The following is a 14,526-nucleotide window of genomic DNA, read 5'->3' on the forward strand; positions in this document are numbered from 1 at the left end:
AGAAATTATCAATAGTTACTGTAACTGTTTAAGTTATATTTCAATCAAAGATGAAGCCTTTTTTTATTTGAGAGCGTGAGAAATCTGGTCTGACTGTTTTATACGACAGCAAACTGATCATCTTTGTTTTTTTCCACCTTTGGTTTGGTTGGACCAGCAAGCAATAAAACGACATCGGTGAGCTAGACAGCCAAGTTGCTTTTTCAATTTCAATTCAATTTCAGTTATATAGCATCAAATCACAACTACAGTCACCTCAGGGTGTTTTATACTTTAAGATAAAGAACCTAAAACTTTTTTTAAATTTACCATTTTCTGACATTCTTTACACAAACCTCACAATGAGCATTTATTCGATGATGTAATGCCGCTAGACTATAATGTTTTCCATCCAGTCCTGAATGTAGTTTTGACAGCACACTACTATACGTGTAATATCTCTTAGTGAGGTGACCTGAGTCATGTTTGTGCTGTATTCAGTGACTGAACAGTGACTGAACAGTGAGGAACGGTTTGCTAGAGGAAACCCATCATTAGCCGTTGTTTTACTTGCAAGAGGATGGATCTGTGAGGATGGTTTAACACTACGACTCATACGTATTCCATATGAGGGTGGCACACAGCAAAGCACACAGCAAAATCCACTGTCATATTAGTGCCAGTATAATTATTTCTAACTGTGTAATCAAATAAAGCTGCTGTCTGGTTATTTGATTAAAATGATGTTTCAAGTCACACATTTCTGCTTCCAGTTCCTCAAAGTGAGCAGTGAGGGTTTGCAGGTTTCTCTGTTGTGAATAGTTTGGGAAAGTTTGTCAGATAAACCAAACAATGTGAAAATAAACTGGGGTCTGGGAAACGGTGGCACTGTTTCTGTGCTGTTTGAACATTTTATGAAGGATTTGTGAAAATAAGTGAGTAAACAGTCACTATAAACAAAGTATGATAATACATTGGCACATGTGAGCACATGCGTACACTTGCAGAGATTTAATTGACGTCATCACACGTTTCACACATAACGCCTACAAGGATAATACCATATGTGGATCTTTGGATTTTAAATGTGAATCCACACATGCTTTTAAATCCAAAAGATGTCGCTGTCCACGCACGTGAAAAACATCTAACGTATAAATGCTCAATGAGGCAGAGAAATCCTTCTGTGTCACCTACTTTTTCACTGAATTCAGTTGTGCATTCTGCCAAAAACATCTCCACTCACCATGTTTATGGGTGTGCTGGTCAGATCCCTCTCTGTGACCAGTCTGTCCTTGTCTGTGACGTACAGGCCTTTCTGGGCCAGAGCCTGAATGACAGCGTTGTGTCCCAGTAACGGTTTGACAGCATCGCTGCGGAGGATCAGGCTTCCCGCCCGGCAGTAGAGCTCTGCAGACTGAAGAAGGCAGGCGACCGGAGGCTTCAGGTGCTCCTGGTTATATTGGTCCCTGTAGAAAGGCTCAGCCAGCTCCTCTGGCACTGCATCTGAGGGGAAATACAGAAACAGAAAATGAGACAGGTCAAAGTTCGCACCTGCAGTTCCTCTTATGGCCACTTGAGACCAGTCTACTTTTACAGCAGAAATAAACAAATCAAATTCAGTTTTGGTCTTCATGACAGCTGCACAGGACGGTTATTTCATTTTATTTCCACAGATCTTAATCATTTAAATTATATTATGCTAATATAATTATCTCTCTTGTCCACTTAAAGAGACAGGTGGGTGTGGAAAAGTGATCAGCCAATCCAAGCTGTCTGCTAATGACGCTCACTGAACAGGACCTCTCAGCTCTCTCTGTTCTGTGTCAGTGCCTCACAAATTATAGCATCCCATGTGGTTCATTACACTAACAGGCCATTCAGGAAGTCTATGCTCCGGGTTTGTTTTTTAAATAGTGAATACGGGTAATGAAGCTCTGTGTTTGTGCGACTAGAGAAAAATCAACCCATACAGCTACTGATGTGAAGGTTACCCAAAAACAAAACAGATGATGGTTCCATGCTGGACTCAACACTGTGTCAAACGGAAGGGCCACAGAAGTTACTTCATTAGGCACAGGTGTTCAACTATTTCAAGTCTGACAAAAATATGTAATCATGGCAACAACTCAATGCATTTAGCCATGCAGACATGGTCCGAGCACCGGAATATGGAAGAAAGGTGATTTAAGAGACCCTGAACGAGGCATGTCCCTCTTTTGACCACAGTGAACCCATCTTCTGACGACTGTTTCCAGCACGATAACAAAACTCATCTCAAACTGGCTTCTTGAAGATTGAGAATGACCTCCTGTTCTCAACGATATTGACACAGTCAGTCAATTTTGTCTGTTCCCAACAGAAACGAATGTGATTTAACTTTAGAATTCACATGTTTGGATGTGGAATTGACAATTTAGTGTGTCTGTTTTATTTTGTCAACATGGAAACTTAAATCTAGCGGCTGCGTTTCTGTCCAACTTTCAATATTAACCTTTATTTATCTGAAATGAAGTCTTTGTTCCTGAAGGCATCAACCCTGTTGAACTTCACACAGAGAATCAAACAGATAATAAAAATGAAACCTTCTGAATTTTACGCTCTGCTTTTCCTGTCTATGCTACAATTCATTTAAATCTACAAATATAGTTAACACTCACAAACTTTCAGAATGTAATCAATAGAGCTGGGCTGAAATGAAAAAATTCATATCTCGATATGAAAAGCTGGATGGCGATATAAGATATAAATTCGATATTTTTTTAAAGTCTTCATGTAAGAACAAAGGAGAGTTCTTAGTCATTTTGTGTCCCAGATGTCACACAGGCAAATTATATTAACATAATAGCATAGATGTACATGAAAAAACTACACAAATAGGTTATGAGCATTGACTGGAGCCAATGATGCTCTATAAATGAAAGGAAAACTATCTCTCTTTTGTGCATAACAAAGAGCTCCTGCAGTCAAAATGTAAATTATAGCATCCCATGTGCATCATAACACTAACAGCCATTCACAGCTGCTCTGTTCCCAACTTTACTTTTTGACTGACAGCCTGTAGTTTGAAATCTGTGCGATGCATGTCTCTGAACAGGAGCTACTGATGGTCCTTATAACCCAAAAAACAAGATATTACGATGGACAACATGCCAAACTCAACACTCCTCGGTAGCACAAAATACTCAGCTGCTCCATCAAGCGGTGCAGCTCCTGCTCAACTACCAAAGTTAACACAAATATGTAATCATGGCAACAACTCAATGCATTAGTATGCAGACATGGTCCGAGCGGTCGGAATATGGAACAACCAGGATTCAGAGACCCTGAACGAGTCATGTCCCTCTTTTGAGCAAAATGAAATCTTTCACGACCGTTTGCATGGCGATAGCGTGGCTCATCTCAAACTGGCTTCTTGAACACGACAATGACCTCCCTGTACTCAAACGACCTCCACAGTCGGGCGTTCTCTACCCAACTCGTCTTCGGAATTTGCGTGTCCATCTTGTCGCTGCCTGCACATGAAGCGATGGGGAGGAGGGAGTTGTGTTCAATGAAGGAGAGGCGAGGTGTGTGACGCTGCGTAAAGACAAAGTGGACGAAAGAGGAGGCAAACTGTCCAACTTTCACAACTATCATTATAATCGTAATGAAGATTTATAACGATATGAAGGATATTGTAAGAAACAATCAGATATCAAACAGATAATAAAAATATATCGAGTTTATCTGCTTTTCCTGTCTAAAATACAATTCAATACTCGCCCAGCTCTAATGTAATCAACACATATGTCAGGAGGAATACTGCATGTCCAGTTCAGAGGTAAATGAATTAGTGTAAGCCAGAAAACTGTCATCCAGAGTGCTCCTCTTACTGAAGACCCGTACATGCAGAGCTAATTTGAGAGCAAAGAGTCGAGGTGTTTGATTTGCCAAGAGCGCTCTAGCCTGTGTTAGTGTTGGTGGAAGTGTGTGTTACAAAGCATGAAGCACCTTCTAATCCCGTTACCTCATCCTGTAAATCTGATTTGAAGAAAATAGCCAAACAGAAACAGACACACACACAGAAAACAGCTTCTAGAACTCGCTCACTCCGGATCCTTTTCATCCTACTATGCTGTTGTTAACCACAGGTTGTGACTCAGAGCTGAACTAGTCATTAATCTATCGCTGAATGACATACATACTGCGCATATGAACTTCCATCCCACAGGCATGACTTTCAGACAAAACGCCTGTATAAGAATGTGTGTGTATGTGTGTGTGTGACACACTTTTAAAAGACTGTGTGCTTCAATACGTGTGTATTCCTGGTGTGTAGGGTCATTTCCTCTCTGCCTGCGTCTGAATCACCCTGAGGAAAACAAAGGACACTGAAGGAATCCATCTTAAAGGTACAGCTTTCCTCTTCGAAACAAGAAAAATAGTGTGGAAGAAAAAGCTTTACCAAACAACTTAAAAAAAAATCAAATATGTAAAGCTCGGTGCAGGGAAAAAAAACTCTATTAGGCTTGTGATCAAACCTCAGCAGTTTTCCAGTGGCTGTGGTTAGCACAAGCCTCCCTGTGCTTCGACAGTGGGTGATGAAAAGAGATATTTAAAGCAACAGGCAGATGTTAAACGGCTCCATAACAAGCCCTGCTGCATCCAGCCTCAGCATTCAGAAATCAGTCGAGGTTTTGTAAGAAGTATAAAGTTGATTAGCAGAGAGGAGCTCACATCGCTGTGACTTTGGTGTCTGATAATTATACTTTTGTTTGAAGTGTTTAGTTACACTCCCCACAAAGAGCTGTCACAACGACGTAAAGCCTTGGATAATAATGCTTTCTGTGTCACTTTAAAGTCCTAAAGAAATCACATGACCTTTTACACTTAAAGGTCAATAAAACAATTAAACAAGGAGCTACAGCAGGCTACGAGAGGACAAAGAGCCCCGCTTTTGTAGAGTTCATGAAAATTTGCCTGGTCAAGTAAAAACTCTCTCCTTTGTGTTGGCCATCAAAGAGGAAACAGACAGGAAGTAGCTGCCACAGGAAGTCCACATGGAGAAGACTGCTCCCCTGGAGACCTCTGGGATTACCGCTCAGCAGCGTTTATATCTGCTGGTTTACAGCTGTATGTTTAAATAGAATACATATTAGTTTTATTGGGTCCCGTTTAGTGCTCATCTTGATCATTATTATTCCCTTTAAACCTTTAAAGACTTCGTTGGCCATTTGCGTGAAAACAACACTGACATCTTGTTTGAAAACTGTTGTCCTATGCATAAGCTACCAGACATGGAGCACCAAGAACACTCAAGTTATGTTCCTGTCGATCGAGGTTTCTGATGTAGTAGCTGGGAAGTGCATTTACATTGGAGCACCTAAAATAAGGTCAACTAAAGGCCAGTACACGAGCACCAAGAGAACCAAGCTCGGTACTTCTCATTATCCGGAACATCTTTGAATACTTGATTCTATTAATAGTTAACACTGTGGCCGTGCTGCTGAAAAACTCAGGCGACCTTTGTTGTTTTAAGTTCATCTGATGCCAACATGGAGCTCTCTAAAGTGCTCTAAGATTTATTACACACACAAACTAATCACAACTCTGTTGCTGATCTTTTCAGCTCATGTGATATCAGTCTGAAGCTTTAAAAAGGATAGATTTTCAGGGTTGTATATATTTAAACACATATATGGCATGCAGATCCATTTCTCTGAAGTTGGGGCACAAACTTTAAACTGATGGGAACAGAGCTGTTCCCACTGAGCACCACCGGACTCAAGCCATAGCTCATGCTTCCTATCTAGGCCAAACAGGACTCTGAGGACCGGTTGTGAATTGGGCCACAGTTCTCGCCGGTGCTGGGAGCTGAAACTGTGTCACCGGAGGCACGGAGGGAAAAAAAACAAAACCCACCAAAGTGGCAGCAGCAGCATGCTGCAACAACCGCAGGGTCCTGCACAACCAAGCTTGGCCTTCTCACACACTACTATCCTGCATGTCTCTCCACAATTTCATGGCTCCTGAGGTTGAAGAAAAAGTAACGTAGTGCTCACGTGGGTAGACGCTGTAAGATCAATGAGGTCTGCCCTATTATCTGTCTCTTTCTAGGTTTGTCTGTCTGTGTAGTGTCCACGCAGACGTTAAAATATTTCATTAACAGCTGGAGTGAACCTCTGGGCTCAGACGAGGCTGGAATTACTCCGTCTTTATGAGGCCGAGATGTTTCACAGAGGACAAGAGACAGGATAACTCTGAGGTACACACACATGCTGTCACATATACAGACAGAGATCCACATGAAAACACAACAGTGACAGAAGAAGCTAAAGCTAACACTGGGCTGCCTCGAAGCTGTGAGCTGTAAGCAGCTGTTAGATACACAGAGAATCATTTCAGGAGAGCCGCAGTGATCAGATACTGTGTTTATGCCAATGGTTTCCAGCCTTTTTCCTCTGACATGCTGCCAAAGTGCTGTTCAATAAGCTCAATAACCAATTCATTAGCATAATCCCACATGTTCACATGTCTTCATTAGGAATTTCTACTACTTCTCCATTACTTATAGTTATACTCATATGCTCAAACTTGTTTGCATCCACTCAAATCACCACTGCATAAGTCTTCTCCTCAAGCACTTGTACACTTAATTGTGAGTCACTCATTTAGCTGAGCCACTGAATATTGATTTAAATGGGCTCCTTAAAACTTTTAAGAACTAGATTTTTTGGCTATATCATACTATTTTAGATATGAAAAAACTTCATTATAATCATTTAAATGTTTTTTCCACTAAGTAAATGTGATGAAACTCATGTGTTTATAGTCTCTTTGCCATTTTTCTTCACTTTATTTAATGATAAACTGAAAGTTTTGGCACAACCTTTGGGTTTAATAATCATTAGTCAACATTTATCAGATGACCTGATGTAGAGAAAAGCAAGTCTGCCATTATTAAAAACACAATTAGCCAAAGCAGAAGAGACGTCTGTGCATGGTTCAGCCCACTGATTACTTCAATGATCATATTTTATGCATGTGAATAAATGCACGTGTGCATTTTATTTATAATCTATTCTTGCAGGGAGTCTTTTGAATTCTTGTTTCTTTTTTTTAAAGACCAAACTATTATTCTCTTAATATACCAACAAGTTACAGTCCTAAACTGAAGTTATGAGCCAGAAGCTGATCCGATCTGTCCAACCTGACTTCTGCTACTGGGAATAATTAGCAGCAGGTCAGCAAAAGGTTAAACCAATAATCCTGAACCAATAGTGGAGGGATACAGTGAGGCTGATATGACATATGGACTGACTTTAGAAACCCAGCCTAATGCAACCAGAAGAGAGATTATTATGGCCTCCAGCTAGTTTAAGCCGTCATATAGACTCCAGGTTAGTGTATGGTTAAATAGGACTTTGAATGGGAGATAATGGGAAGATTTCTTGCCCTAATAACGAGGTTTAATTGTGTTTGTCTGTCACAGTGAGAGTCTGATTACAGGATGCTGTTTACAAAACAGTCTCACTTGCACACCCTCTGGTCCGACACGACAGCAGGCCTTATTATTACACATGTTAGATAATTATCTTAACAGCATTTTCCACTATTCTCATCCAAAAAATTCAAAAAAAAAAGAAATGGGAAAGGAGAAGCGAGGCACCACCTACCCGAGCCGAAAGCCTTGGCCACCAGCCACGTCAGGCTGCATGATATCTTGGCCCTGGTGAAGTCGTAGTGATCGAAGCTCTTGATGGCAGGGACGATGAAGGTCCGTCTCATACCTCTGTCATCTGCCGCATCTCCCATCGTTTCACTGTGAGGGACCCGCTGCTTTACTGCTGCTGCTGGAGGCTCAGTCAGCAGGAGTTCCTCCTGACTGCGGATAACATCCCGTCCAGAGGAATTCAATGCACCAAAATTTCCTTCTCCTAAAAAACCGAAAAAAATCAAAGGGGGAAAAACCCAACAACTTTGGCCTGGTTTCTGAGAGCACGACGAGTTGGAAATGAAACGGCGCCCCTCGGTTTATATGAGCTCCATCCTCAGCGTTACGTCCTTATGTTTCCGTGATAGCCTTAAACCCTGGCAGCACGGCGCAGTTTAGTGGCAGGATTTCTGAAGATTTCCTCCATTCCCTGACATTACTATCCTCCGGTCTCCCGACATAACGGAGCAGCTGTGTGGCACGGGAGCAGCGCTAGAGCCCGGCACCACGGGACACTTTCCCGGTCACACCGAGCAGGCTGTTTTTGTTCATGCCGCTCTCCTTCTTCTTTTTTCCCCTTTCCTAACTGTTTTCTCTCCCTCTGTATCTCGGCGGCGTCTCCCCTGCGCTTTTCCTGCCGCACTGATCGGAGGATGGAGCGCACTGCGCACGCGCGATCCACCCACCAGTCTGCTCAGTCCTGACAGGAGTCGCCACAGTGTAATATAAACCAAGGTGGAGTTAACTAAATCCCAAATGTTGTTTCCAAGGAGAAATACACTTCCAGCTAGTTCAACATGTTCTCCTAATGCTGTGAGGCCAGTTTATAGGAAGGCGATCCGCAGTTCACTGAAGTGTTAGGATAAAACTTCGGACTGAACGTGCTTCCTTTGAATGTAACTTTCCCTAAATATATGCAGATGAGGACAGAATTATTAGCCTCCCACCTCAAAAATGTGCTTAAAATATTCAATCAGTGGTGTGCACAGAGTCTCCCACAGTGTGATGTTACAGTACGACCGTCTGTCACTACAGACATAGTATCATGTTACATACTGTTGGCATCCTTACAAAATGTACACAAAAACCTGACAACGTGATGTGGAAGAAAATTTATAATCAGAAGACGACTCTGGCCTTCTTCTCAGTTGGCTCAGTGGGTAGATTGGGTCATCTAACAGTTGAAAGGTCGGTGGACTGATCTGTTGCTTCTCCAGTCCACATACCTAAGTATCCTCAGGCAACATACATACTGGGAGCTGATTCCATAGCAGCCTGAAAGCTTAAGGCTCTGCCTCCCATTCTACTTTTAGAAACTCTAGGAACCACAAGTAAGCCTGCAGTCTGAAAGCAAAGTGCTCTGTTAGACTTATGCGATAGAATGAAGTCTTTAAGATATGATGTGACCTTACCATTCAGGACTCTGTATGTGAGGAGAAGGACTTCAAAGCTACCTCTGGATATTACAAAGGCAGAAAGAGATCCTAACATGAAAAACATATCTCTCTTTCTAGTTTCTGTCAGCAGTCTTACTGCAGCATTTGAAACCAGATGGATGATTGTTAAGAGAGTTATTGGGACCTCACAGTAATAAGAAACTACAATAGTCCAGCCTGGAGGAAATAAATGTGGGTTTTTCAGCATCACTCTGAGACAGGATGCTCATAACTTTGACAATATTGTACAGAAGAAAGAAGACAGTCCCAGCACACCACCACCAACGTCTGCTACCTCATAATAAACGTGAAGAAGAATGATCAGCTTTTCAATAGCAGACATGTTGCATTGGATTTCAGTGCCCGGTGAGTATACGTGATGCGACACAACTCACATGCTAATAATCAACATTTTGATTTTGACTGTGTGGAAATAATGTGAGAACTACCATTATCTTTAATTTATTTAAAATAAATTTATATCACAATAAAGTGCAAAAAGCAAATGTTTCTCATAACCTTCTGAAGTATGTCAATGGTTCAAAGCTTACGGACTAAAATTCTTACATGACAGAAGAGTCGCTGACAAGTTCAGGTCATAACAACTTGAGAAGTTTTCTTAGCATTTGAGACTGAGGATCAGTCACAGAAGACAAAAGTACCATGAAATAAAGCACAGACGTGTTTGACAAAGACATCATAATCATCATCAGTAAACTCTTTGATATTACATCAGAAAATGCCACACAAAAGAAGGAGAACCTAAATGAAATATCAATGACACTTACAGTAAATTTATCCCAAAAAAGAAGACTCAGCAGAACTAAAAAGACATCTGGAAATGTATGTTTCTTTTGAAAGGTTTTTAAAGAACTTTTCCCTGGTAGTTTGTTTTGACATGAATATGACCCGATCAGCAAGTTCTTTAAAATCATCTTTCCAACCAACCACCGTTTGTCAACAAGTTGCTTCTTGTTGCATTTTTTCCCCTTCATTTCAACTTAATCATCATCCAAATGTTACACATCTGTTCCAAAGTTTACACAGCAATTTCCTCCCCTCCCCACCAACCGGTCCTAACAGGTGGCTGCACCTTCCCTGAGCCTGGTTCTGCTGGAGGTTTCTTCCTGTAAGTGAGCTTTTTCTTCTCACAGTCACCAAGTGCTTGCTCAGAGGGGGTCGTCTGATTGTTGGGGTTTTCTCTCTGTTATTGTAGGGTCTTTACCTTACTGTATAAAGCACCTCGAGGCGGCTGTTGTTGTGTTTTGGCGCTATATAAGTAAAACTGAATTGAATTGAACTGATTACATTTGGCCATACTCAAATCAGCACTTGAGATGAATATGGAAATTATATTAAAATTACTTTTTTTCCAGTGACTCTGTTAGATGACTGCAGTCATGGGAATGGATGAGAAGTGTGTAAGAGTGCTGCACCCTAGTGTCTGCAAAGAGCTCATACAGCTGAAGAGGTTAAAAAGGAAGCCTCTCTTATCGGTCAGTAGATGGCACTCCTATGCCAATTATACCATAAAATGGCCCTGCTCAGTTCAGCATACTTGATCACTACTACACTGTTTTCATGTACTTAATGGCTTTTTTGCTGCTCTATTGGCATTTCTTTCGCTGACAGGTTTGATTGCACTGACGTAAACTGCAGCAAATAAATTCCTCATAGTGGTCGTTACAGCTTTAACACTTTAGTGTTCAGGAAAAACATGAATACTTCTTTCATTCTCAGCATATAAACCGATGCCACACGTGCCATAAAATGTCTAGCTTCACTGCTCCCCCTTTGTTTAAATGGAATCCTCCCTGTTTGCATTTCCAACCAAATCCACATTCATTCGAGAGTCGTTACCAATCATAATGTAGTTAGCATTTTCAATGTGAATGTTTGGCTGTGGGTGCCACGCAGCCGTCGGGGGCCCTGGTCGAAGGTTTGGTTCTACTGAAATTGTCACGTTGCTTATTTTATTTAAATGCTTCATTGTCTGTTTCTGAGCTTTCTCCTGTTTCCAGATCCGTCTCTGTTTTTCAATTTTTGCAGGCAACAATGACTTTTGGATCTTTTTCTCAAAGTTCTTTCTCTCTTCAAGTGGGTTCACTCCCTGCAGCACCATAGGCATATCCTGTTTGGGCATGCAGTTCTCTCGTGGCAGCAGAGGGATCACAGTGTTGTACTTGTGTGCCTTGTTTATAGAGTTGACGAAGGCAGCGTTCGCCTTTAGATCCAGCATGCAAGTGTTGAAGTTGCGGGTGAGCAGCAGCAGGGTGAAGGCTGAGTTGTTGATGGCGTCCTCCATGCTCTTTATAGTGGTCTTTCCGGGGATGGAAAAGTCAGAGAAAGTCGCACCTTCAAATTCACCACCGATGGCTGCTTCTATTTTCTCCTTCATGCTTTCGGCCATATCTGAATCATCTGGCGCATGGAAGATAACAAATGCATAAAATATTTCTTCTTCCTCTTCTTCCACAGCTTTGCTTTCGTGTATTTCTCCAGGAACACTCGTCTTTGGTAGTTTAGGACTTGGTGTTTTTGTTTGATTGTCTGATTTTTTGTCACTCTCATTGCTCACTAGTGATGCTGCTGCTGCTGCTGGTGTGCCATACTTACTTGAGTCTTGTTTTGGGTCAAACGGAGGAGATCCAGTGGTCTTAGGCTGAGCTTCAGATGACTGAGGTGGCTCGGTCACATTTTGTGCTCTGTTTTCTTTAACGCTGAGGATGGGAGGATTCGATTTGGGGTTTCCTGGGGTCTCTGGAGAGGTTCTGGGTGCTTGAAACAAGACTGTTGAGGGCATACTTATCTCCAGATGAGTAGGGTAAGAGGGCATTGAGGGGAGATTTGCACTGAGGGGGCTGGGTAGAGATGAAGCTGACGAAACTTGAGATTTTTCCACGCTACTGAGAAGATTGGAGTCAGGCTCTGCCCTCTGATCACTGGAGGAGGACATCCACTCTGCAAACTCAGGCCCACAGACATTTTTAGCTTCCTCCAGGAATTTATAGTTGTGTTCCAGGTCATTACCATTTCTTGTTTTCACACAGTCACTAGAAAGAGCTCGCTTGTATGCCAGATTTCTCTGCAGTGGGTCACACAGCCTCTGCTCTGTCAAAACTTTAAAAACATGAGCCAGCTCTGCCAACGATTCTCCCGTTAAGGCTTCAAAAAGACCGCAATGAGCTCCAAAATCTTCTAAATTGCCTCCTCTCATCTGACACTTCTCGGCCACATGCTTAGCGAGGGAGCTGTCCGTCAACATCTGGAGTTTGTCGAGAGCTTCCGCCTCCCTGTGGAGGACGATGAGACACAAGGCGTGTATGATTTTATCTTCAGGAGATTCACCCAACTGGAATGTCAGACTAAGGAGTCGTTCTGAAGGTGCCTTAACAAGAAGGTCAAAGACATCCCTCAGTCCTGTCCCATGGTTGGCTTGGCTCTCGAGACTCATTTTCAACTTCACTTGTGAGCCAGCGTGTAACAGAAGTCGATAGGATCACATGTGACTGTCGAGCATAACCATTCTCAGTTCTTCAGGGACTTGAGTTGCTGAAGAAGTGCCGTTTCCTGTATGTTCCTCTTTCTTTAGGAATAAAAAAAGAAAACGTGTCAGAAATCACAGAGCTAACACGTGGTCACAACATGATGTGCTTCAGCTGTATGCAAAAAGTAACTTCAATGAATTTTAATACATCAAGCTTAGCATTTTGTCTCCCTCTTGTGATCTTTCATTATTCGTCTTTGGATTATGTTCTGTTGAGGCAAAATAAACTTTCATCTGATCATTTTGGACTAAAACAATGGAAATCAGGACCAGCATCACGCTCCAAAAGCTATGACTGAGCTATGTGTGTGTTTCTAGCTCAAAATAAGGAAGTCCCAAAGACTGTTTTTCTGCTTCAGCTAAGTTTTCAGATAGAAACTTTTTTATCTTAAAATCCAAAAACAAGGCTCTGAGAGACCGATGATTCCTCAGAATAACCCTAGCCTCAATAAGTCTCGTCAAACTTCTACACTAAACTTTTCCAGTGAACGTACCTGCTGAAGTTGTAGGCCTCTGCCAGCCTGAAGTAATTTTGGAGGACATACTGATGATGTCACAGCTTGCGAAGTACAGGAGCTCATGAGGGACAAAAGACTGAAGCAGGAAGAAGCCTCAATCCCAACCGAGATTACAGCTCTCCCGTGGGTTCTCCATATTACAGAGTTAACCATGCTTAAGAGACTCTATTTATCATGTAAACATTTAACACTTTAACATGTATTTTCATATAGTATGGTAACTTTTTCATACAATTTGAATCTGCCAAGAAGACAAAGAAAAAAAATCTCTTCTTGTGGGGAAGTGTGGAAGTCTTGAGCACAATGGGCGTACAAGAGAGGAGGAATTCTGGCATTTTCCCCTCTCGGCTGAGAGGCAAGTGTATTTTTATCCACAGAGGAAACCTCCAACCCTGTATTTACCAGGGGTGGGGTCACACCAGGCACACTGAAAACCAAGATCAAGTCCTTCAATGCAGCGCAGACACAGAGCCTCTCTGTTCTGAGTGCTGAGAGCGGTATGTGATATGTTTACTGCACGTAACCATTTCTGAAGGATTAATGTGACTCTATAGGAAGTGTGGTTTTTATGCCTTCCTTAAATATCTCAAGACTGGAATTTCAGTTTCTTTATGGAATAAGACATAAAGCACACACACACACACATAACCTCCTCTGTAACTGACAGCAAGCCAAGAAAACCAAGAAACCATATGAATGATACATTTAATCTACACTCACTGGCCACTTTATTAGGTACACTTTGCTAGTACTGGGTTGGGCCCTCTTTTGCCTTAAGAACAGCGTTTATTCTTCATGATACAGGTTCAACAATGTCCTAGAAATAGTCCTCAGAGATCCACCGCAGGACTGAAGTGTGGTTACTGTGGAGGCCTTTTGAGTACAGTGAACTCACTGAAACCAGTTTGAGAAGAAGCCATCGGAAAATGGGTACACTGCAGTCATAAAAGGATGGACATGGTTAGCAGAAACAGTCAGACTGTGGTGTTTAAAAGATGCTCCCACACCATTACACCGCCACCACATGGATCAAGACAGGATGGATCCATGTTTTCATGCTGTTTACAGCAAGTTCAGAACCTACCATCTAAATGCTGTAACAGAAGTTGAGACCCATCAGACCAGGAAATGGTTTTCCAGTTTTCTAGTGTCCAACTTTGCTGAGCCCACGTGAAGTGTGGTCTTCTGTTGCTGTGGCCCAGTCTGCTTCAAGGTTTTACATGTTGTGTGTTCAGAGATGCTCACCTGCATACAGAGAACTGCTGCTCACTGGATATCCTCTCTTGTTTGCACCATTCTCTGCAAACTGTAGAGATGCTTGTGTGGGACAGTCTCATTACATCAGTAATT

The 14,526-nt window shown here is 42.0% G+C and overlaps 2 protein-coding genes across 3 annotated transcripts in view; both read right to left on the reverse strand.

Moving 5' to 3' along the window:
- camsap2b (calmodulin regulated spectrin-associated protein family, member 2b) overlaps positions 1-8,353 on the reverse strand; it is a 33,383-nt gene extending 25,030 nt beyond the window's left edge. Inside the window, exons 1-2 of the mRNA XM_039602180.1 lie at positions 7,638-8,353; positions 1,226-1,485 (exon numbers count right to left, since the gene is read on the reverse strand). Of these exons, the coding sequence (XP_039458114.1) occupies positions 1,226-1,485; positions 7,638-7,776 (399 nt within the window). The 5' untranslated portion in view covers positions 7,777-8,353. The remainder of the gene's footprint in view (positions 1-1,225; positions 1,486-7,637) is intronic.
- A 1,204-nt stretch (positions 8,354-9,557) lies between these two features.
- ticam1 (toll-like receptor adaptor molecule 1) lies at positions 9,558-13,238 on the reverse strand. Of its 2 annotated transcripts, none has more exons than XM_031728460.2 (2): positions 13,153-13,238; positions 9,558-12,697 (listed from the first exon to the last, which is right to left on the reverse strand). In XM_031728460.2, the coding sequence occupies exon 2, from the start codon at positions 12,563-12,565 to the stop codon at positions 10,910-10,912; it is 1,656 nt and encodes a 551-aa protein (XP_031584320.2). In that variant the 5' UTR covers positions 12,566-12,697; positions 13,153-13,238; the 3' UTR covers positions 9,558-10,909. The 2 variants fall into 2 exon arrangements, with proteins under 2 accessions (XP_031584320.2, XP_031584321.2); XM_031728461.2 differs by lacking the exon at positions 13,153-13,238 and adding an exon at positions 12,807-12,882.
- Between the last annotated feature and the right edge of the window lie 1,288 nt (positions 13,239-14,526).

The sequence above is a fragment of the Oreochromis aureus genome, linkage group 18, assembly GCF_013358895.1.
Source record: "Oreochromis aureus strain Israel breed Guangdong linkage group 18, ZZ_aureus, whole genome shotgun sequence".
NCBI classification, from domain to species: Eukaryota; Metazoa; Chordata; class Actinopteri; order Cichliformes; family Cichlidae; genus Oreochromis; species Oreochromis aureus.

What these genes read in the sequence shown, in the direction of transcription:
- ticam1 (XM_031728460.2), bottom strand. Translation starts at nt 12,565, where the DNA reads ATGAGTCTCGAGAGCCAAGCCAACCATGGGACAGGACTGAGGGATGTC.